The 24,114-nt window shown below is 38.8% G+C and overlaps 1 protein-coding gene across 20 annotated transcripts in view; it reads left to right on the top strand.

Annotated features, from left to right (window-relative positions):
- ablim2 (actin binding LIM protein family, member 2) overlaps positions 1 to 24,114 on the top strand; it is a 95,907-nt gene that overhangs the window by 5,436 nt on the left and 66,357 nt on the right. For 19 of the 20 annotated variants that reach the window (XM_040141271.1, XM_040141279.1, XM_040141272.1 and 16 more), the window contains exon 1: positions 17,112 to 17,292. The exons of the other annotated variant lie outside the window; for it this stretch is intronic. In XM_040141271.1, the coding sequence (XP_039997205.1) occupies positions 17,277 to 17,292 (16 nt within the window). In that variant the 5' untranslated portion in view covers positions 17,112 to 17,276. Of the gene's footprint in view, positions 1 to 17,111; positions 17,293 to 24,114 lie in introns of those variants that run through there. 20 annotated transcript variants of the gene reach the window in all.

The following is a 24,114-nucleotide window of genomic DNA, read 5'->3' on the forward strand; positions in this document are numbered from 1 at the left end:
ATTATCACTCAGAGAAAGTTAGAAGCTCATTCACGTCTGTGTCAGCTTCCCTGCGGTCGATTTAACGAGACCAGAGAGAGTTTTGCCTGTGGAGGGAAAGCACAACCTCGTGCTTGTGGGGCAATATTGGCCACAATTCTACAGAAAGTAGCTAAGGTTTGTCCAAAAAGTCGCTAGAATTGTTGTGAAGAAAAGTCACTAAAGGGGTTTAAAAAGTCAGTAGTTAGTCAGTAAGTTGGCAACACAGTCTTTAATCACCCCCTGATGACGCAGTAGAAACTGTTTGCTCCGGTTCATTTTGAAAGAGCAACAGCCTGTGGGGAAACTCCAACACTCAGCCGGCCAACCAATGGTGTAACAACGGTGCTCAGTCATGTGGCATTTGGCTGACCAATGGTGTAATTTTTCACTCACTCAATCACTCACAGATATTCGTGCATATAGGACTGGCCCAGATGTTGCGGTCCAGCCAAAAATACACCTACCAACACCTCTAAAGCTCACTAATTAACATTTTGTCGTTTTTGAAAAGAAAAAGAGTAAGTGTGGGGTGGTGTTACTACATTTTTCTATCGTCAAAAAACCTATAAAAAGACCAAAACCAACAATGCTTTGTTGCTGCTTTTACACTTTACTTTGTAAAGTTACTGATGAACTTTTCAGAATCTTTAACCAAGATAATAACTTATATTAGAGCCAACTACAAACCAGGAGCTCCTGGTTAAGTACTAGCTAGTGAGCAATTACACCCATATATATGATTATCTTTTGGCAGTTGTGACAGGGTTGCACTAATGCTGATTCCTTCTGGCACTGTGTAGTTAAATAATGTGTCACAAGTTATGAAGTACAGCGGTATGCTGGAGTTATGTGCTGAAAGCCCCGTGCCTTCAGGGTGTGTATCTGCCTCCATGTTTGCTCACTGTTAAGAATGATGATGTATGTGTTTACACATGCAGTTTGTGTTTGATAAAGTGTTTGTATAGGAGATGATAGAGTAAGAAGAGAAAGGGAAAATACTGGTGTGTGTGCATGAATGTTTTCATATCTGGACATAATATATGAGAGTATGTGTGTGAGTGTGTGAGTGTGTGAGTGTGTTTGCCTCAAGAACAGGCTGATGCTGGCCAATCAGTGTAATTCCATCTGGGTTATGTCCTGGGCTGGCAGTTTATTTGGTTGCTATGTATATGTATTACTGTACAGAATGCGTTAATATCACATCAATGTCTTCCCATTGGAATGAAAAATGGGATCAGCAATAGGTTATGATGAGGACCGTAAGATCATTTTAATTATCCATTGTCTATGGATCTTTTAATCTTGTAAACCTAATAATTTGATTCCAAAATTATTCAATTTTCAATTATATGAAACAAAAGACAAGCAGAAAATCTGTGAAACTGGTTTGAAACTGAAACCTGCAAATGTTCAGTATTTTTACTTAGTAGCTCATTCAGCTGTCATCGCTAAATGTTCTGTTAAACAACTGTTTAAATAATCAAAACATTTCATTCTTACTGATGATTATGAAGAAATAGTATTTGTTAGTGCCATGATCCATCAAATGGATTTTCTGAGGCGTTTGTAAAGGTTTGACAGATTTTTGTTTGGCACAGTTGGCTCCACTTACTTGAAAATACCATTTCCAAGGTCAATTTCCTTCACGCTCAATTTCAAAACAGTTTTTAGATTTGTGCTGTGTGGCGCTAACTGAGGCAAAGACGAGTTAGCATGAGTTGAAAAGTGTTTAACTTGAGTGAAATATTTGCCCTTATTCTGAGACTCTATGAGGCTATATTCTCTCCAATTTATGAGTATACAGAAACAAGAAAAAAATAGAGTCAAATTACAGAAAGCTAGTTTTTCAGATCCTTTAGGGGCTGAGGTGTCAAAACACATAGACTGATTCACATTCTGCCAGTTCGTAAACAATCCAGACATCAAATCAGTTCAAGGAACACACAAAAATGTGCGGGTGCCGACCCAACCCTCAGAGCAATAGTGTCATTTCAAGTAATAGTTCGACATTTTGGGAAATGAGCTCTTTCAACACTGATTAGTGTCTAGAACAGCTAATGCAAAGCCCTGATGAACTGTTGGTTGTGAATTATAATCAAACCTTTCAGTCAACAAACATGTCTTTGTAGGCCTTTTTCACTGCAAACATTTTGACTTTTCATGGTAGGAAACGCACAGATGTTACTGATAACATTAAAGATGTCTTTCTTCTATACATTAGTCCCAGTGAGACATGACAGTGTGACCATGAGCCAGTATGAATAATACCAGAACCCTGAAACTGAAGCAGCTACATGGCTGCTGGGTACAAGTTACTTTACACACTGTGAAATGTCAAAATGTCTTCTAGGGAAAAGGCCTGTTGTTTTTCACAATTTCTCTAGCAGGGGTAGTCATGCTCTTGCTGCTGCTGCTGCTGCAGTGGTGGCTCCCCACTGCTGAATGAAATAACAGTGGATACAACTGGTGGGCGGATCCAGACTGGTTTCAGGCTGACACCACAGCTCTCCTTACTGGGATAAATACTGGCTGACCTCACTGGTGCTAAGCCCCTGCACTGGGGTCATTCACACAAACACACACGCAAACAATCACACACACACACACACACACACACACACACACACACACACACACACACACACACACACACACACACACACACACACACACACAAACACACACAGTAGTAATTAAGCCTGCAATGTGGTGTGGGCTCGTGACATTTCTCTGCAGCCTGCTGTTTTACATGGGCCTTTGATGCAGGCAGGAATGGCATGTTGTTTATCTTGCAAGACTCCACACACTGAATAGTTTGGTCACATCACAGTTTTCAGATGGTCATGGCTGATATTTGCGAAATGAACCTGTCATGTAATACTGCAAGTACAATATATACAGTACCTTTTTAGTGTTAGACTAACATTACCAGTACGCTTATTCGCTGTTTACCCGAAGAAGTTTGATTTCAGATTCCCTCTTTTTCTTGATTTCTAAGAACTAAGATATTGGACTGATAAGCCTTGCTTTGTTTAAAGACTAGACGTAGGGAAAACTGCTAGCTTAGCTCAATCGAAAGCAAAAAAAGAAGAATTTATTAAAAGTGAATGACAGTATAAAACTGCAACAGAAGTGTGAAATTTCATTCAAAAAGAAGTGAGAACCCATTTACTGTCCTATTGCAGAATTGCTTTCCTCCAAACATGTTTTACGTCGATTGGGTCATACTTTATTCATTCCTCCTGTCATACCTCACAGCTCCAGTATGCAGCATTGAGCTCCCAATTAATTAAGTCCTTTGTGTTGAGCATGCTGAGTGTGTGACATTTAGGTGTGACAGCAGCCATCAAGGTCAGCCATGCATTTTACTGGGGGCTGTTCACAGAGTTATGTTACACACTGTGTTCAAGCAGCCATAGCGTGTTGATGAAATAACTGCGGCCGAGCTGGCGTTATAAGAAAACTGTTCTTTTGAACCTATGGAGGATAAAAGGTGTCACAGAAAATGGGTTGCAGCTGCTACACACACAAATGCAAAGTCATAGTGGTGTGTGAGTGTAGCAGCTGAGTTAGCTATGCAGGCACCTTGAGTTATTTCATTATTATTATCTGGATTTGTGATGTGATTTGTTGCGGTTTTGTCTCTGTATCCGTTTCCTCATGGGTAACTCTCCACTGAATCTAAATGACCATTTGGCTATTCACTGTTTGTTGAAACTGTCTGCTGCATAGTTGGCAGTAGGTAGATGGTTTATGTTACGGGGAAGTCATTCTACCTTCTGTGGGATTGACAGCAGCTAGACAAAATTATTAGCACTGTGTGAAATAACTCAGGACGTTTAGAAATAAAACTGTCCATTAGAAAATAAGAAGTCCTAAATAACTCTGTTATTATGAAAATGAGAATGATGAAATACCATTTTTTAAACAGTAATTAATCACTTCTTAAATTATTTCACAAATTATTATTTCATATATATATTTTCAACTATTTATTCATGTGACTATTTATTTTATCACTGTTTTTGATTTTGTAGTTTTAATTCATTACATATTTAATAACTTTTTATTTAACACTTTGGAGCTCCAAAATTAGCAACATTAGATAATTTCCTCTTGCATTAAAGTTGAAACCATTCACACAGTAATGCCATAATTACAACCCACAGTACTTGAAAATGTTGCAAATTACAGCTTGCATGTTGCAAACTTGGTGAAAAATGTATGTCGTCTCACTGGTATCTTGGCTTATGTGCCCCCACCAACGCAGCCGCTTGTGTTTTTGTAATGCAGAGCTGTTTTTGGTCGGTCATATAGACATCGGTGAATAAAGGGAAAACCCAACATGTGGGTCAACTACAAGCCTCCAGAGCAGCTTCAGCGTTCCTTGTCATAGATTCTCCAAGTTTGTGGAGCTCTACTGGAGGCATGAAAAGCATTATCCCATAAGATATTCCCTCATTTGGCGTGTAGATGGAGGACATCATCTAACACGTCACTACAAAATTTCCCAGTGGTCTTCAGTTTGGTTGAGATCTAGTGACTGTGAAGGCCATAACATTTGACTGACATAATTTCCACACTGATCAAACCATTCAATGAGCACTTGTGCCCTGTATAAAAGCATCTGCGTCCCTTATATTTCTCCACACAGTTGTTCAGTGAAAGAGTTTGAGTGTCCCATGATATGTATAAAAGCTGTTTCAGTGGAGCGAGAGTGACTTTTGTCATTTTCTCAAGAAATGACCTAGAAATATTAAAAATCTTCATACAGACTTCATGATGCACAGCAGAGGGTATTATAGACTCATGTATGCACAGACATACAGAAACATGTCTTATTCAGTCCACACAGCTCCCAGTTTGACACCATTATAAATAACTAACAGTTCACTTTACCAATAGATCAATTTAAAATGTATTTTCCCCCTTACACAATGCTCAATAAACCGGGCTGGCAAAGTCTGAGAATTCAATGTCAATAGTCCATCCAGGGTGTTTTGGGTCTGTCCTGGGTTCTTATTCCTGGTGGACCCTTAGAAGGATCAAATGGCGGACTACCTCAACTGACTTATTACAATATGAAGGAATGAGCTTTATCTCGATTTTCAAACTCCTTACCCTCTGATGGACATTCATTTTGTTTCCGTATCAATAATCTGAATCTTTCGGTCACTAGACGGAGTTCATGACCATAATTGAGGGTTAGAATCTAGAGCACCTGATCAGTCGAGAATTTTGCATCTGGGCCCAACTCCCTTTCATCATGGCAGTCCAGTATAATACCCACATCACTTCAGATGCCACACCAATTCAAAGTAAGCTCTTGCTTCATATTACCCTCACTCGCGAGGACGACACCGGGATACTTGATCTCCAGCTTACTGAACAGCTTCCAGTTTTCAAACTGGAAAAACCTTGTGAAAAACCTTGTGTGTCTGCAAATGTCAACATTGTGATGGATTTGAGTTTCTTAAAAGGAGAGGATTAGACTTGTGTAGAGAATGACTTGGTTACTGTGTTTCTCACAGTGTAAATGCATGATCATTGTGTGATATTACCAGGCATGCAGAGGCAAGAGATATTACTGAAAATAACAGGTTATATCCATGGCTTCTAGATTGCGTACTACGGTATTTGAATTTAAGGATGCTTTAACATTGTTAATCAATTTTGTATGTAGGTATAACTCTCTTGAATTCACTTTGTTATATTCTTCTCTGTTTAGCGGTCAAGCCAGCCAGCTAGCTTGGAAAGTCATTGTGAATGACTGAGTTTAGCATGTTCACTGGATGACTAGTGTGTAATTTGTTAGCTTGATGAATTTTGCTGTCACTTCCTGGGATCAAACCTTTATTATCGGAAAAACATGTTTAGGAGACAATGAACAATGGACAACCACTACTAATGAGACTATATTCAGACAGTCCAAATGTTTTCCTCATCAGCTGTTTCTCTCAGATTAGATACTGTCTGCATTGTCATAACAAAAAGTCCTCCAACCTGAGCAATATATAGGTGGTTCGCCCCTACCCCTGATATGACCCTTAGGAGCGTCCCTTTGAAATAGCACCCCTATGGCGGCAGGCATACCGGACCTTTGTTGTCATGGTTACAATCGTGAAATAAAATTGTGGAATGGTCATGGATAAAACAGACAATGTTGAATATTGTTACAAGGGTCAGTCCTGAGGTTGTCATTTGATTGCACAGATGACCTCTGTTTTTTTTAAGGGAGGACAGTCTCAGCAATTTTTATGAGCATATGTTTACTGGATCTATTTGTAGGGACTTTTTGGAGGAAACAGGACATGTTGTCCTTTGTGTTATTCAAATGCACCATGGGAATGTGCGCAGCTACCTTGAGAGCTAACTCTGCACTTTAAACCTGGATCAGATTACTGCTATGTGGTGTGAGGGAGAGAGACCCAAAGATCAATGAGTTTCAGTGAATTATTCATCAATTCACTTTCTCCTGAGTGTGTGTTTTTTGTGTGTGTATGTATTTTTGTGCTGTGATTGATTGTTTGTGGAGACTGGATTGCTGTCTGTGGGTTTAATATAACTACAATTTCCTTTCCTTTCTTTTCCTTTCTCATCTCCTCTCCTATGTTTTCCTCCTATCTCCCATCTCTTTTCCTTTCCTTTCCTCCTCCTCCTCCTCTTAGTCCCCCTGAGCTTCAGCAGCTCCCAAGTGGATGAACCAATTAACCAGATTAACACTCTCAAATCTCACTGTATGCCATGTTTTTATTAAGGATTTTCAAAGTAGGAACCTGTATGTGGGTCAGACTAGTGATTTTTTGTGGTGTTAATTCTCTGCTTATGTCCAGGGTAAGAATGTTGAGACAGAGATTTACTTCATGTTGTGCTTTTCCCTGGTGATCACCAATCCTGAGTATCATCTTTAGTTTCTCGGTCTAAGGCTCCACTATCAGTGTGTTTTGTATGTCTTTCTATACTTGTGAGGACCAAAAAAGGACGGAAATATGCTAGTTTACATTTAAGATTTGCACATGGATGCCTGTGTAATGTCGTATGTGTGCGCGTTTCTTTGTTCGTTTTTTTCTTTTGTGGAAGTTTTTTGATATGCTTAATGTACATATGTATGCGCACATACACACACACACTAACACACACACACACACACACACACACACACACACACACCGAAGCCATATTCCCAATAAGATCCAGGCAAAATGCAGCCAGTTATTTCATATGAATTATTGATATGAATTCATATTCATATGAATTATTATTGTGCCTACAGCTCAGCAGATTAAAATCAGACTGCGATTGTGCACATCTTGAAAGATTTATTTTTGCGTAAACACAACAGTACATTGCTGACAGTTGTATTTTGGAGTGCAGTAGAATTAAATTATATATACCTTTTTGAATAGACATAGATGATATTAATGGAGACATAGTGTGTACAATTCCATGTATAGATTAAGGGGAGTGTATGTATCTTCCAGCAAAATTCAAACCAATAAAACCAGCAGACATTAAGTAAATTCTCAAATAATGGCTGCTGCATTTATTTACCTCAAATAAAGAGAAAAAATTATTTGAAACGGGCTTAATTTCGAAACAGCACTTTTTTCTTAATTGTCCCTATTTTCTAAGCAGGTTTGATCATGTGTTTTATCATAATATTTATTTATTATAAACTTCTGATAATATATTGCAAATTTAAGAAGGACTATGCTTAGTTGTACATAAGTATAATTGAACTGAATTTTAGTAAGAATCCTCCCTATTATCTGATCTGTTCCTATTGAATTTTTTGTTGATGCTGTTTGCAAACTCAACACTTCCTCCATGTTAACCTGTTGTTTTAGTAAATTCAGGATAATGTACATTTTCATAGCATTATCATACAATGGAGTCATGTAATACAGTCTGCTTTGTTGCTCTCAGTTTCTCTTTTCAACAAAATACCGTTTTCAGTCACTAATTAATTGCAGTTTGTTCTATTTTGCAGTTTTATGATCGGTTTTAAGCTACTGTCAATGAAAATCAACATTGCCTGAACAATTGTTTCTTAATAAAAGCTGAGCAGTTCAAAGGGCATAATCTCTCTCTTTCCTGCAAGTATTTAATGTGATTTCTTTAATCGCTGTTAAGCTACTGTCAGTGAAGGTCAACACTGCAGACAGTTGACACAGTAGGCCTTCTAGTAGCTTTTTTTTGTGATTGGGTTGTAGTAACTGTTAATAAACTCAACACTTCCTGTCAATGATTCACATTAAAAGCCTTTCACTGGCTTAAAGGGTATAATCCCTCTCTTTCTTGGTAGGTATTTAATGTGGAAAATCTGCAGGAAGTGCAGGAAATGACTTTGATTGGAACAGAGACAATTAATAAACAAATAGGAATAGAGTGGTGAGTATGACATGCATATACTGTTATACTGATGGAATTAGTGCAGTGGAAATGTACATTATATTGAATTTATCATGTGAGCTATTACAGTCCTGATAAGTCCAACCTTCTTAATGAGTTCTACCCAGTCCTTTATCAGGGACAGGCCATTGTATATATATGTATATATATATGTTGTTTTGGTCACAGTTCTTATTTGGTTATTAAATCCGATATTATTTGAAATGTGGCTGATATTTCAATACGGCGTCAGGCTACGTCTGCAACCCCTATGCAGTTTCAGTGAGTTAACATTAAAGACAGATAGTGTAAGAACGAGAGAGAGTCAGAGGTGGAGGACGAGAGAGTGATGAAGAAAAAGAAGAGGAAGAAGAAAGAGGTAAATAAGGAGAAAGAGAGAAAGAAAGAGCCGAAAGTCATTCCAGGTCACACAACAGTTGCTGTAGTGAGCTGGTTTCAGTCCTGTGGCTGCTCCTTTTCTGGTGCTCATCCAGCCATCCCTCCTTCACTCGTTGCCACTGGTTACAGCCTCATTTATCCTCCTCCTCTCTTCAGCGAAAATCTAGAGCTGTCAGTGTGTGTGTGTGTGTGTGTTGTGGGGGTATCTGCTGCGCTGTATATTTATGCATCTGTCAGGGATGTGGGGTATTTGCAGGACCAGAACTAGATAACAATGATATGCAGTTGCACCCACTTCCTGCCTCTCTCTCAAATGAACACACACATCCATCTACACACCCACATATATAGAATACTGAGCCTCCCTGCTTACAGTGAGTGTAATCTTTGAAATGGAGAGAGCACATGTCCTGAGCTCACTCTCATGACCCATATTTGGCGTTGCTCCATCTCCGCCCATCCATTCAGTTAACAAATGCGGATGAAAGACCTACAGATTACTTTACTTTGTTTATGTAAACAAAATTGACCTGACAGCATTGGGTTATGTAGTTTACCATTTCCCCAATAGGAAAGGATGCTACGGGACCTTTTTTTTTTTTAGTGAGCACATATTTGATAATTTAAAATATCAGAAATAGTCTTAAAAACATCATTGGGCACTAAAACTCTCCTCTTGAACCCTTAAAGAGTAACTCTATGGTGCCCCATATTCTTATGTAAACAAGCAAAAGTTATGTTTACATTCAGTGTTCCTCCCTAAAATAATCCCTCTATCCCGGAGGCATTACAAAAGTGTTGAAAGCATTCCTTTACTTTAAAACATTAGCAAAGCTGATTTTTTTGGGAATACACTAAATCCTGCATTGTTCACATCCGTGTCTGCTAGCTAGCAGTCTTCTTCACTGCCACTGCTACGTTTCTTCAGTGGGACACCGTCAAACTGTTTTCAGGAATGTGTATCACATAGCTGCATAAAAAATGTATCTTACTGTTCTGCCTGGCTAAAAGTTACAGGTGTATTGCACCTATGGCCACCCCCAATAATGATGTTAGAGTGTACTGACACAACCTGGAAAAAACTCCTACATCACTGCAGCAAGGTGAGAAGTTAAACGACTGGAGGTCAGCAAAAACAAGATCACCAGTTAATATATTTATAGCTATTCAAAGGAGAACTCCTTTCATTTTACAGATAAAGTTCAGTTTCCTCGCCATGGGGAGTAGAGCTCAGCCTGCTTTCTAAAATATGACAAAATAACCCCCATGATGTCATAGTGATGTAATCAGGGTTACCGCAACTTTGGCTAGGGGATTACAAATTTATAACAGGTGACCTGACTTACAAACTACAAGTGTGGAGCTTGAAAGATGTGGGTGTTTACCAGGGAGGGACAGTCTAATGAAAACATGCTATTTGTTGCATTATGGGAGATACTGTATAAGATCAAGTGTTTTGGGGGCTTAACTCTACCAGGAACTAAAAGTGAGGATATCTCGACTTCTGCTGCTTCAATTTTGACGATAGCTTTTATTCGGTTGTCTCTTGTAAGTCCCCCAACTTTATGGTAGTGCAATTCTAAGTCACTGGAACCCTTTAAAATCAACAACAACTATAATAGCAACTATAATAACTATAATTACCAGATAAGATTAAAAAAAAGGCAGAGGCATTTAGCTATATCAAGGTTTAGATTTTTACTTGAAAACCATCAGAATATATTTATGAATAAATATCAACACCCAGTGCTCTCATTGCCATGTAAATAAGCCTAACTTTAGACCACCTGTTTACCACTAAGGTTTTTTTTTTAACTGTTGATGGTCAAAATCAAAACAAGTGTTACAACATCAGTTAGCTGTTGTAATGTTTGGAATTTGGGCCTTTAGTAGACGAAATATGAATTCCTCTTGGACCTACAGTATATTGTTATGAACGTGACTTCTTTGTTTAGATTCTTCTCAGTTTGGAGGAGATATTTTGAGGATTTGTTGTCCAGTTTTTCCAGTAAAATCCATGTCTATGCGTATAGAATCTGGTAAAGATGTAATCATATCAGTTCAGATTAAGCTCTTTTCATAGAAAACCATAGTATTGTTCCACTAAATATCAAACTGTGTCACATCCATCATTTTAAAGGTGATAACGCCAACTGGGCCAGAGATGATTTTTAATTGTCATGTCCATATACTGGCAAACCAGCGTAGTCTGTTTTGTGATGAACATCATGACTTTTCATGAAAAAATTGAATGTGACCTGTATGACCTTTCTCGCCCTAGACTATCAGTACAGTTTTAAAAGGGAAAGATTCATTTTGTTCATTTAAAAAGACTCCTTTTGGATATCTAAATGTAAGCTTCTTTTTCCTCATTCATTTGCATTTGGACACACTCACACATGCACCATCTCACGAATAGCCTAATGTGCTGCTTTTAACTCTTAATGACCAGTAGATGGACTTGGGATTAGGGTCGATGGTGCATTGCAGAGGCACACACACACATGTATGCTCACATACAGTAACAAAAAGAAAGAGAGAGAGACCGACACCACAAGCTTCTGAGATCTCTCTGTGGGCTTTTTGGGCTCACGCTTCATTCTCTTATCCAGCGTTCCCAGTAGTGATATGGTCATCCGAACCTTTGAAGTCAAGCTCTTTATGATAGCCTGGTTCACTTTAGTGCCGCAGGCTTGTCATGTATTAACCTGCTATATAATGACTGAGTGATTTCCTTTTGGCATTAGAACACTGTAAGGTGTAATTGATTAAGTCCAGAATTTTTGAGCATATTTGACATGATTGGCAATGCTAGAGTGATACGGATAAGGTCAAAGTCAAAAGGTCCTGAGGAGATATATTATTAGGAGCAGTGTTATAGCCCTCTGCCTCTTCTTATATCATAATTTTGTACTTTGCGTGCATTTTGTTAAAGGGTAATTCTGGTGTGATACAACTTATTTTTGTAGTTTTGGCCACCATCTGTATTCATAACACCATTGCACTCACTAAGTTAATTGTCAAGATCTGGGAATACGACAACATCACTAAAAAGAACTGATGGGGCAAACACACTCACAAAAATAAACTTATTGGGAAGAGAAAACAAAGGCGAATGGTTAAATTATGACTCAGACTGTAAGAATCCATCAGAGTTTGCAGACGGACCTCTGGTTCAGCTTTTACTTGACGTACTTGCCAAAGCTGTGCACATAGTTTTCCTGTGCACAGAGAACTATTACTAACATTTCAGGTAAGCTCACATTCACTTTGACCTCAAAATAAAGTGGTTTGAATAATCAGGATAAGATGTAGGTTGGGTTACAACCTGTCTGATTGTCTGACAGGTTGTGTTTTTTGCCACATTGGACTTGGCTATTTGTTAAGTTGCGTTTGTAGTGTCATGTATATTCAAAATCCCAGCCTACATGGACATATAAGACAGCACAAGTGTTGTTCTCCAATTGGAGATTAGAGACATTTTACTAAATCATAATATGAACAATAAAACTCTTCAGTCTGCCTGAAGAACTCCCAAAAAACACCTCAGTTTAGCTAAGAGAGAATTCCTGGGTCTGTGCATGCAGAGTGCATGCAGAATATGGGCTTTTGTGAACATCATAACCCATTGCCAGAGTCAGAACCGTGATCTGACTCAGTTATATTTTCTAAAATACCTGTCATGAATCAAGCACACTGTTATTAGCTGTCATATGTTCAGAACTCAGAAACAAAGGCTAAGTCTTTGAGTAAATGTAAATGAGGTGAGGCTTTGGGTTATACCATGAAATCTGATAAATTTGGATGCTAATTATTAGATTGAATGGGTGGCTTTATTTTAGGATTTATTAAATCAGACTGTTTGTTGATTTTAATCTGTGTACGAAATGGAACTATGGGGAAAAGGTCAAGATGCTAGATCCAGATAATAAATCACCCAAAGCATCCTTCCAGCGGGTAAGGAATGGAGGAAATACATGTTCTTTCACTGTGTCTCTTACTCTCTCTCTGACAGATTGAGCTGACAACAGACAGCTACAGCCTGCACAAATCTCCCCGAGCCTTTGCAAAATACTTTGCACCGAAGGAAAGTGGAAGGTTTAGAGGAAAGAGGGAAAGGCAGGGAATCTTGTTCATTCTGTGACTGTGAGGATGTTTCCATGCTAAATTAAAGCCTATGCAGATATCTGTGGCTTTGCAGATGCTGTTGCTTTTTTTAACATTTCTTTCAGTGCTATGCAAGATGTGTTCCTATGGAGAACATTGCAGAAAGTTGTTGCGAGACTATTGCGAAGCTAAATCCAGATTGTCATGGATCACAGTCAGAAGGGAAAAGCAGCTAAGTCATTGTTTTTCAGGCAGTATATTTCAAAAGAAGACTGGCGTTTGTTTGAAACGCCCCGAAAAGTCAGCATCAGTTCCCAAGACAAAAGCCCAAAGTAGCATTTTATTATCAAATTTGGCATTTTGATCCTCGTAAATGACACCATGCGGCTATAAATCATGTTTTGGCTTCATTATTTTGGCTTGAAGTGGCAGCGCTCTGTTTTGGTCCTGCTTTTGGATTTGTTGTAGATGCCACTTGGCAGCCCTGGTGCTGGATGATTTGCAATGCAGATCCTGTGTCTTTTGCTCTCACTCACAAACACAAACACACAAGAGCTGTGCCTGTTGCTGAGTCACACGGGCAAAGTCCATCATGCACACTGTCCCCCCGTGAAACTTCCTACCATTTACCAAGCACTTCCTTTGGTTTATGTTCTAATGATGATCCATCACAGCCTCAGATGACAGGGGAAGAAAGGAGAAAGGAATAGCGGATGTGTGAGAAGGAAGGGGATGGTGTCAGAGACTAAATGAGGCTATGCTCAATGCTCAGTTCCACTGGCAAGTGTCTCTGCTTACTGGCAATCAGCTCATCTTTTATCCACTCCTCTGGAACATCCTGTCTGTTATTTTTGGTAGTTTTTAATAACCTCCTCTATGGGCTCCTGCTGGTCTGGCTTGGCAGTGTAGATACCTATTCACCTACAGTGTCATGGCTTTAAATACAGCTCATGCTGTGCCTGTCCTCTGTCTAGTAGGGTTCGTCCTTTGTTTCTAGGCCAGTCCTGAAACATTCAAAAACTGAAATATTGTGGTCAGGAGCGTAATACAGTGTGTAGATATAAAAATATTTCCCTGGATAAATGTAACCACTGACCTACTGTTGGCACTGAAAAATCTGAGATAGTAACCATAGTGATTAGGATTCATCTCCTGGGGAACATGAATTTTTGTAGCTAATTCCATGGCAATACACCAGTAGTTGTGACATTTCACTCAAAACCAAAAAATGTCAACTTCATAATGGCACTACACAAAAACTCATGGGAGCACCAAAATGATTATGATACATCCTTTGGGAACCATGAATGTCTGTATAACAATTTGTATTAAAACATCAAGTAGATTTTGACATATTCCACTAAACAAGTGAACATTTTGACCTGCTGGTGGTGCTGAATGAAAAATTAGGGGGATGACCAAAGTCAGAGGGATTCCTCTGAGAACCGTGAATATCTGTACACAATTTCAAATCAGTCCATCCAATTGTTCTCAAGACATTTCAGTGCAAACCAAAAATGTTAGCCTGCTTGTGGCGCTATTAATGAAAAGTCAAGAGATCACCAAAGTCAGCAGGATTCATCATCTGAGAACCATTAAGGCTTTTAACAAAGCACAAAATCTATATTGCAGATGTTGAGATATTTTAATAAATGAAAACTGCTGATTGAGCTAGATGAAAAGTCAGAGGATTACCAAAATCAGTAGGATTCATTCTCTGGGGACCAAGAAATAAAATAAAAAATACAAAATGTAATTGTAATCCATCCATTAGTTGCTGAGATATATAACTACAGTGGTGGACAAACAACCTTGCATGGCTAATAAAATTAAGTAGTATTTAGGCTAATCCACCATAGGAGTGGTCACTTATTTCTTATGGCAGAATATTCCCTCTCAGGTCATCTGGTTCAGTCATGTTCTGAATGCTTGGCGCAGCGCCTAATGAATCTGCCTGGTTACTTCACCATTGTGGAATCGTCTATTGTTTTATTGGGGCCCACATCATGGAGAAGGTCCAACACTATTACGGTTACCCTAAGGTGACCCTACACCAGCTGAATGAAGAATGACCTCATTGTTTCTATACACTTTACATAAAGTACTGTGTTCAGTCACATCATGCAACCATTTACCGCATGCTTTGGTCATAGAAAGTGTTTGAGAGTAGTGAGTTTCTAATGAAACACACAGCTGTTAATTAATGACTCAAGTCACGCGGACAATTTCAGCGGGCAGTCACCATCATTCATCTTTCTTTAAAAAATTCAATAGGATTATGTTTCCAAGTTCTCCTCTCATTTGTAATGGTGACTTCAAAGCCCCCATTCATAATAAGTTCACATTATTTTGTCCACCTCCTTCCCGTACAGTATGTCAACTCTGTCCTTACCTCTGTGGGTACATAGCTGGCTTGATTACAGCAACAGTGATGACTCCCTATGGCTAAGTGTTGCCGCTCACTGGATATTGATTAGATATCAGCTCCGATCAATGGTGAGAGTTAAATTCAGTCTACAAATACCAACAAACACATAGCGGCTCAATATGAAGTTAACTTGAACATACATCAGATATCTGGGAAAGTTGCACTGGAGCTGTATACAGCTGTAATTTAGATACATGTGTAATGACTGTAGAAGAAGACAGCCAGGATAGGAGGTTGGATGATTATGTAGTCTGTCATTGTTCATCCCTTACCCAACATAGCAAGAGATGAGCAGTGACATGTTTTCCAGATAGGCTGAAAGCATCAACCAGTTTCTGATGTAAGTTTCTAATTGAGCGGTGTTTCCATTAACCTGTTTTATGCACATTTTCAATTTTCACACTAAAAAACCTGTGTGAAAATGTCAGAAATTTTAAAAAAAAGATGGCTCATGACTGGAAAATTACCACAGTTATTTAACTAGACAAACCAACTCCCAGTATTTGCACAATAGTAATGGATGGAAGCATGCATTTATTCACATTTTCTTTTGTTGATTTTCTCAAGATTTGGTTAAAATTCGCATTACATTAGGATGAAAACCTGGCTTGTGACAGTAAAGTTCTGATTATGAAGAAATGAAGAAAAAGACAGTGACCTTTGCAAGTCAGCAGAGGAGTGTATATGCAATTTTGTATTAGTGGGGTAACGTTATTCTTGTCCCTGAATGAGAGCTTAGTGGCACATCATTATTCATATTTCAAAATGCCTCTCATCATCCCCTCACTTTTGAGAAGTGACCTTCAAAGGGGGGCTGTGCTCTCAAAATTTGAGCTGTATCTATAGCCACCCTCTGCATAGCCACACACACAAACATGAATACACAGTAAAGCTGTAAGCTCCATTGCAATGCTAAAATGCTGTCTGCTAGAAGTGACTGTCGGTAGGCAGTAAGGATGGTTTGATAAACTATAGTTCTGGGTTCTTCAGTCAATGTATGAGCGTGGGTCGTCCTACACATATAAAGAGCAGATTTATGCCAATTACCTACAGTAAATGGCCCTTACTACTTTTTATATTTGCCATTGTTCAATGAAATCAAGAAAAAAAGGGGTACTATGTGCTGGTTTCCTTTTTGTAAAGCTCAATTGATTGATTCTTTTCGCAAGTTATGGGCAAAAGGCCTCCGCAACGAGCTAAAAAAAAAGTGACCTATTACTGCCTTACAAAGTTGTTGTGGCTAACATGCCAGCAAACAATTTTCCACTTAGATGTTTAGGTGACATGTAGCAACATAAACATTCATTTGGAGTCATGTTTTAGTCCATGTGACCACAACAATGAGCTAAAAGAGGCTAAAAAACCAAGTTATGCTAAAGGGGATCTGCAGAGTTGGTGCAAATTCTCTGTGTTGGTCACCAGCAACAACCTTTCAAATCTCTTTCCAGTTAGCTACAATAGATAATCCAGGGGGCTTTCAAACAATTTGAACCCCAGTTTGGTTATCACTGAGCTGTCAAAGTTGAGTTTTGTGTGGACTGGGGGGACTGGGACACACCCAGTGAGAGATTACCAGGAGATGGTGTCATTCTCTTTGAGCTGCACATGCTTCTATTTATAACAGATAGCTGCAATAAGTCAGAGAGGTAGGAGAGAGAGAGAGAGAGGAGAGAGAGAGAGAGAGAGAGAGAGAGGGCCAGAGACAGTGACATGGGGAGTCATATGACTTAAAGCTCATTCCAGAGATAGTAAGGGGCAGAGCGCTCACTCTATGCGCATATCTAATATTACACCAGAGCGGCAGAGTGTACCGAGGATGTGTCGCAACACCTTCAGAGGACTCTGAAAGATTTGTCTTGGATATTGTCTATAAGTATTATTACTAAAGGACATAACAATATATCACATCTGGGAAAACAGCTGACTGACAATGCCGGAGGAAAAAGGTAATATTGACCTTTAATAACCTTTGAGAAGCAGTTGTAGTGAGTTCACCTGCCAGAGATGGAAGAGTGTAGCTAATGATTTGCTTCTCCTATCGTACTCCAATGTCAAGTAGACATGAATTACTCTTTAAACACAAGGACAGATAATAAACTATAATAATTCCACAACTTAGAAATATGAAAATCATTGAAAAGCTCTAAGCCCACATGAGTGTGTTTGTGTTTACAGCTTGTGTGTGTTTCTGTGTAAGTAGTACTTTACCTACAGCTAATAGGGCCTCTATTATGTGACTCCAGTCAGAAGCGTATAGCACTTTCTGTTTGAATAAGTTGTGCGAATGTGAATTATGAATGCAAGCCTGTGGCAGCAGTCTGAATGGTTATGCTGCAGGGTGATATGCAGCCTTCCTCCAACATCCCTGGCAACAACACTGTTGTCTTGGTCCCCTTCCTGCATCTCTAATACTGGGAGCTCAGCCATTTGGGCTAACCGCCTCGTAACTGCCCCTCACCCACTGGTGAGGGGCAGTTACTAAGAAGAAATCCCCATGATATTCCAACAGTGATTTACAGTATGTCTTCAGTGTTTCATAATTATATTATTGTGAACTATTAGAACTTAATCATCTTTTATTTTTCTTTGCACCTATTGTTCAGTGCATTCAGAAAGTATTCAGACCTGTTCAATTTTTCACATTTTGTTATGTTGCAGCCTTATGCTAAAATCATTTAAATTAATTTTTTCCTTCAACAATCTACAACTAATACCCCAAAATGACAAAGCGAAAACAGAATTTTCAAATTTTTTGCAAATTTATTACAAAGGATAAACTGATATAACCTTAGTGTTCGTAATTATTTGAAATCATGTTGACATTTGTAATAATGCAAATGACTAAAATTCAGCAGTACGACTTAAGCTAACTGTACAGTACATTATGCAGTAATTGTTTTGTCCAGACAGGCATAGTAATTTTTTAGAAAATTACATGAGATCAAAATTTATTTAATATTTAGGTTTTTAGCTGCCTTTAACAAACACAATTTCCCATCATACCTAGACCATTCCCGGTTAACCAGCTGGAAATAACAAGGACAGTGCATTAGTGGGTCGAGTGAATAAGGCTAGTTCTGACAATAGCAGGACAGGGAGCACAGAAGGATGCAGATTATTTTGGGAAAATTACATCAGAAGTGAACATTGGTGGATATCAAAAAATATGGATAAAACCAAGTTACGTTGATGTAAGTACACATGCTGCCAGGCTAGTATATTTTCTTCGGAGCTGTGCTTTTTGCATACTAACAATTGAATCATTGTTTAACTTTCTTAAAAACACAAAGGGATACTTCGAACAGAGAGTACTTGGCAGATACACATTTATCTCACAACAAGGTTAGTCAACCCCAGAAACGTGGTTCGCTTTTTCGTAAAGACCAATGAAAAACACTTTTAAACAGATTTAGCGTTGACTTACAGAAGCTAGTAGTGGCTACTAGTGTCAGGACTTTGGCTCTCTATTACTAGCTTGTTGAGGTGAAGCTAATTTTGACAATTTAGTTGACAATGTTATGAGGTGGTTTAATCTGTGGGAATATGTTGTATTTGATATGCTGATGAAAGGTTTTGGATGAAATTGGAAACACTCAAGTAAAATACCAGTACTGCAAAACTAGGCTTATAATTAAGTAAATGTACTTTCCACCACTGACCCCTACCCAGTTGGCTGTAAAAAGAAGCCTCACTGTTGGTCCCCATAAAATATTTCCCCTCCCCTCACAGTGTCTTGTCCTCAACAGCCTTGTCAAAGCTGATCTGGCGCTAACCCTGTGTTTGTGCACAGGTTTCTAAATGCAGGCTGTAACTGTGTTTTGGACAGAGCTGGGAGGCATGTGCGCTTCCATCATAACATGACGAAGCTTGTAATGTTTGGAGGGGAGGATGCACGGGTGACACACCCACACAGTCACTCATAGGCCACGTGCTTCCACACACTAACACACATACTTTGACATGCTGTACAGAAACACATGATACAAGCTGGTGCGTTGATTCTTGGTTGTTTTCCATGTACACATGGATGCATAAACACTTAACAGTATATAGGCTAGACACTAAATAGCCAAATGAATACAAGCATGCTCACACAGAAACATACACACCACTTTAGGCTGCATCTCAGTCCTAGCCAAGGATAGTGAATCCTGGGTGTGTGATTTAATGATTGGCTGGTTGTCAGCAGTCACAGTGATGCCTGTCACTATACCAGACCTGCCAGTAAAAAAACAATATGTGTGTCCCACAGTTTCCAGCATTACACCTGTTGACATTTTATATTTCTAAAAATTGAATCAAAAAGGTATTTTATTGTACCTTTATTATTTAGTCATGGTTCCTTATTCATTCTACAAATTATGAAGCTGTTAAATACAGGAAAAGGTTAAGTTGTTGGATCCTTGGAAAAGTATCCTCAGGTGACTCTTAGCCTGTTGGAAAGTCACTGCATCAGGTTCATGTTAAAGGATGAAGCTGGTGCTATTCTATATCTTTATCACTGTCAACAAATTCCAAATCAATAATGTCTTAGTCCATCTTTCAGTACTTTCCCCGTTTCCTATCTTGTCAGTGGCCCTGAGCCTGTTGGTTCCTACTGAAGATGTAAATCTTATAAAATGGGTCACAAACATATAGTTTAATTTTAAAAAAAGGCTTTCTAAAATAGCTAATCACTGTAGTTTGTAACTAACGTTACTCAAACAGGAGGAAAAAAGCGCAGTCGTTGGAAACTATTTTCAACAGCAGATTAATACACATTCAATTCTCTAGTGATTATTTCTGACCGCAGGATGGTGTGTGCTGGATGGTAATGAAGGAACATGTGAACATGTGACCCAATGCAACAGTGTGGCTCATTGATGGCTCATCAGAAAGTATTCAGACCCCTTCAATTTTTTCACATCTTATGTTCTAGCCTTATGCTAAAATCATTTCAATTTATTTTCCCCTCATCAATCTACACTCAATGCTCCATAATGACAAAGCCAAAACAGAATTTTCGAAATTTATGCAAACTTGTTAAAAAGGAAAAACTGAAATATCAGATGGACATAAGTATTCAGACTCTTTACTCAGTACTTAGTTGAAGCACCTTTTGGCAACAATTACAGCCTCGAGTCTTCTTGGGTATGACACAACACGCTTTGCAAACCTAGACTTGGGGATTTTCTGACATGCTTCCCTGCAGATCTTCTCAAGCTCTGTCAGGTTGGATGGGGCTGTCAGTGGACAGCCATTTTCAGGTCTCTCCAGAGATGTTCAATTGGTTTCAAGTCAGGGCTCTGGCTGGGCCACTCAAGAAAATTCACAGAGTTGTCCCTAAGCCATTCTTGCGTTGTCGTGGCTGTGTGCTTAAGGTAAAAAAACATCTAGCGGACACCGAGCAACATTAGCATTCATTTGGTGTTGTGTTTTTGGCCGACTGATGATTGTTAAATCCAATGTCCTTCGTCCTAATAACCTCTGTTTTGGTCTCCACCAACTCCTGAGAAAAATATTTGACTTTAGTTGTTAAATGCTCCACCATTTTCACCAGCTGGTCTCTGACTGTGTCTGTCTGCTGGTTGCTGCTGGGCAGGTAGTGCACAGTGGCTTTATCTAAACTGCAAGCGATTAAAAAAAAAAGCAATGAGCAGAAAGAGGCTAAAAAGGTTTGTAGAGCTGAAAGGAAATGCAGGCAGGGTTCATTACAAGTGACTCTTTTTACATCACTCATAGTCATTTTTATCACATTGACTTGCTACTGTTTCTCAAGTGGCTGGCAAATTATCCAGCAGTCTGAGTAACTGGGGTTATTTTATGACTGTATAATGTATCTGCAGTTCAACGTAGAGTCATTACTCTACGTTGGCCTGTGTGTTTGAATCCAGTTGCAGTTGTACTGGACTCTCTCCCTCAAGTGCTTAACCTGTTTGGCATATGCCAGGGTTTTTGCGCCAGCTCTGCTGACACAATGCTTTCTACTGAGCGGCTCTATTCATGAGTCACGCTGTTTTTCTCCGTGTTGAAATAAATCGCCTGCAAACACACACAGCTCCGATCCCTCACTGTCTTTTTATTCCAACTCTGTCGTTCCTTCCTACACTGGCCTTTGTGCTCCTCACCAATCAGCTTTCCTGCTCAGGACCAGTTATTAATTATCAACGCATCCTTCACACATACATTTACATTATATACACGCACAGACACACATATACATGCACTGTAACATGCTGAGCTATGCTGTGATTTCCTGCTGCATCAAAGTGTCTGTGCTCCAGTCACTTGATCCCTGCTATTATACAGCACTTTTGCATAGACTGGCAAATGTGGAGAGCTTCATATAAACTTTCTCTCTTTTTTGTTTTGTCTTTAATGTTTTGCTGTTTCATTGTCTATGTCCAAAAATGACTTTGGTCCCCAGGCTCAGTCTGTGTTACTTCTTTTTTCTCTTGTCCTTGTTTCTGTGTCCTTCTCTCTGTTGATAGTTTAACCAAGCATGATGTGCCAGATTCTTGATAGTTCACAGCTAGCATAATCACATAAGAAGAATGTACTCTAAATCGACAGACCTGATAATTGATTGATCATTTATTTAATTTGTCAAGGAAAAAACAATTTTTGATCGCCAGACAAGATATAGGATAATTCTGCTAATGCCAACATATAAAAAAATTCTCATTTTTTACAGTATCTGTGGATTTCAGGTACAGTAAAGTTTCTTTAAAGTAATGGAAAGATGGTGGTTAGGGTTAATAAAAAGGCAAATGTTAATTGCAGGTTGTTGACAGGACACAAACTCCATGGAGTTTTGCACTATTAGTTGGACAAAGAAAGCTATATAAAAACATCATCATTAGCTCTTGGAAATTGTGTTAATCAAATTGCGATTTTTCACATATTTTCACTGTGTTCTAAAGTGTCTAAATAAAAAATAAAAGTGTCTAAATAAAAAAGTAATCTTCAGTTGCACCCATAGTTGAATATTGTCTCTTTGTTATGGGGCACAAACTACCATAAAATACACTTCCGGTATGGGTGGTCAGGGTTTAAATTTACCGCCCTATTTGTAACTTGGCTGCAGGGATTTAGTCACAAGAGCAGTAGGCCTTGCTCGCAGTCTGCCTCCCAGCTCATCCCACAGGTGTTGAATGGGTTTGAGGTCAGGGCTCTGTGCAGGACTCTTTTTGCAGTAGCATTTGGACCAAAAGTACACAAAGTATGTAGACAGTATTTGCATACTTTAGGTTAATCAGTGTAGGATCTTATTTGAGTTTTAACGAAGAAGAGCAGAATAATTCAGTATTTTTATATTTGATTTAACTTGATTATGTTTTCCCTTGAGGCAACTACATGGAAGTGTTCCAGCAGAGGCAGCTGCAGTAACACGTGGGATGCTATCTGTTGGCGGTGTTTGTCATCCACGTGGAAGAAATATTCACTGACTCATCTGTCACAGGAATGGCAGGAATCATATGTTCTCACACAAAGGCCATATTCATAAGACAGCACACTAGTTGCCCTTTCCTTCTTCACTTTGGGCCACTGTTAAGATTTATGATTGGTTTATTAAGTATTATTAAGTAATTGTAGTTTTGGTAGCTGTAGCACCAGCAATATTAATATTTACAATGTCAAAATATGCCTAATACTGTCACTCAGGAAGTGAGTTAATTTGGTTCATTTCGTACACTTCTCTGTTTTTATGACATGCCCTTGTCTTTATAAGGGCCGAGCCAACAAGGTTGTACTGATGTCATTTGTCAGGGAGGTCAGAGGTCAGCTCTCTGTAGTGCTTGACCTCAGGTCAGAGATCAAATGCTGCTCAGGTCAGGTTGGAGGAATGATCGCACAGGTGGATGTCAGGCCTTTGAGAAGCGCAGGAAAAAGGTCATAATGTTTAGTCTGTGTATATTGATAGTCAGATATAAGTTTCATCATTCATCTTAGCTACTAGCTATTTCTCTCCTCCTTTCCCATGTTTTTACCATAAGAGCTGTATTCAGTGAGCTTGGCCTATAGACTCTGTTAATGTCTTTTTCTTGGCCTCTAACGAGAGTGAGATACTGGAGTGAGTTTTCTGTTGGGATGACAGACAGGAAAGTCCTAAGCAGTGAAGTAATGGCTGTAAAGGTAAGACCAGGTGTCAGCAGGCCTTTAAATCTCTTCACATGTTGTTAATCATATTATCTAGACTCAAGGCCATAAGAATACAGCCTAAATACAGTCAATAAATGTTTTCAATAGTCTTAAATTTTGTTTAATAGGTCTTTAAAATGTTGCAGAGACTTGGTGTGTTGTGTTTCTGAACTAACTTCTTCAAACTTTTATTTCTGGTGTGTACAAGCCATATCAATAGTATCTTATTTCTTTCATTAGAAGAGGCAAACCAGAGGCTAATCTACCAAATTCAAATGGAACTTTTAGATCATATAATTTAGATTTTCTTTTTTTTTCATTTTACAATGGAATGTTTTTTTGTATTTTTACACTCGTCTCTGCCATTTTGATTGTGCTACCCTCAGTGCTAACAATTGAATATATGCAAGGGTGCATAGTAGCATTTTTGGAAAGAAAAATCTTACTGTACTGTGTTAAATAGTAAATGGTAAATTTAAATGGTACTGTGGGGAACCCCTTCAGACACGTTCTCTTTACCAACAATTAAGCAGGTCTACGCTTAACTTTTATGGAAATATATTAACTCTTTTAAAATGAAAAAAGTGGCATTTGTATAGAACTGATATCCTATCCACATTACTTGGGAAGGAGCCTGTGTAGTCCCA

Source organism: Xiphias gladius, chromosome 12, assembly GCF_016859285.1.
Source record: "Xiphias gladius isolate SHS-SW01 ecotype Sanya breed wild chromosome 12, ASM1685928v1, whole genome shotgun sequence".
NCBI classification, from domain to species: domain Eukaryota; kingdom Metazoa; phylum Chordata; class Actinopteri; order Istiophoriformes; family Xiphiidae; genus Xiphias; species Xiphias gladius.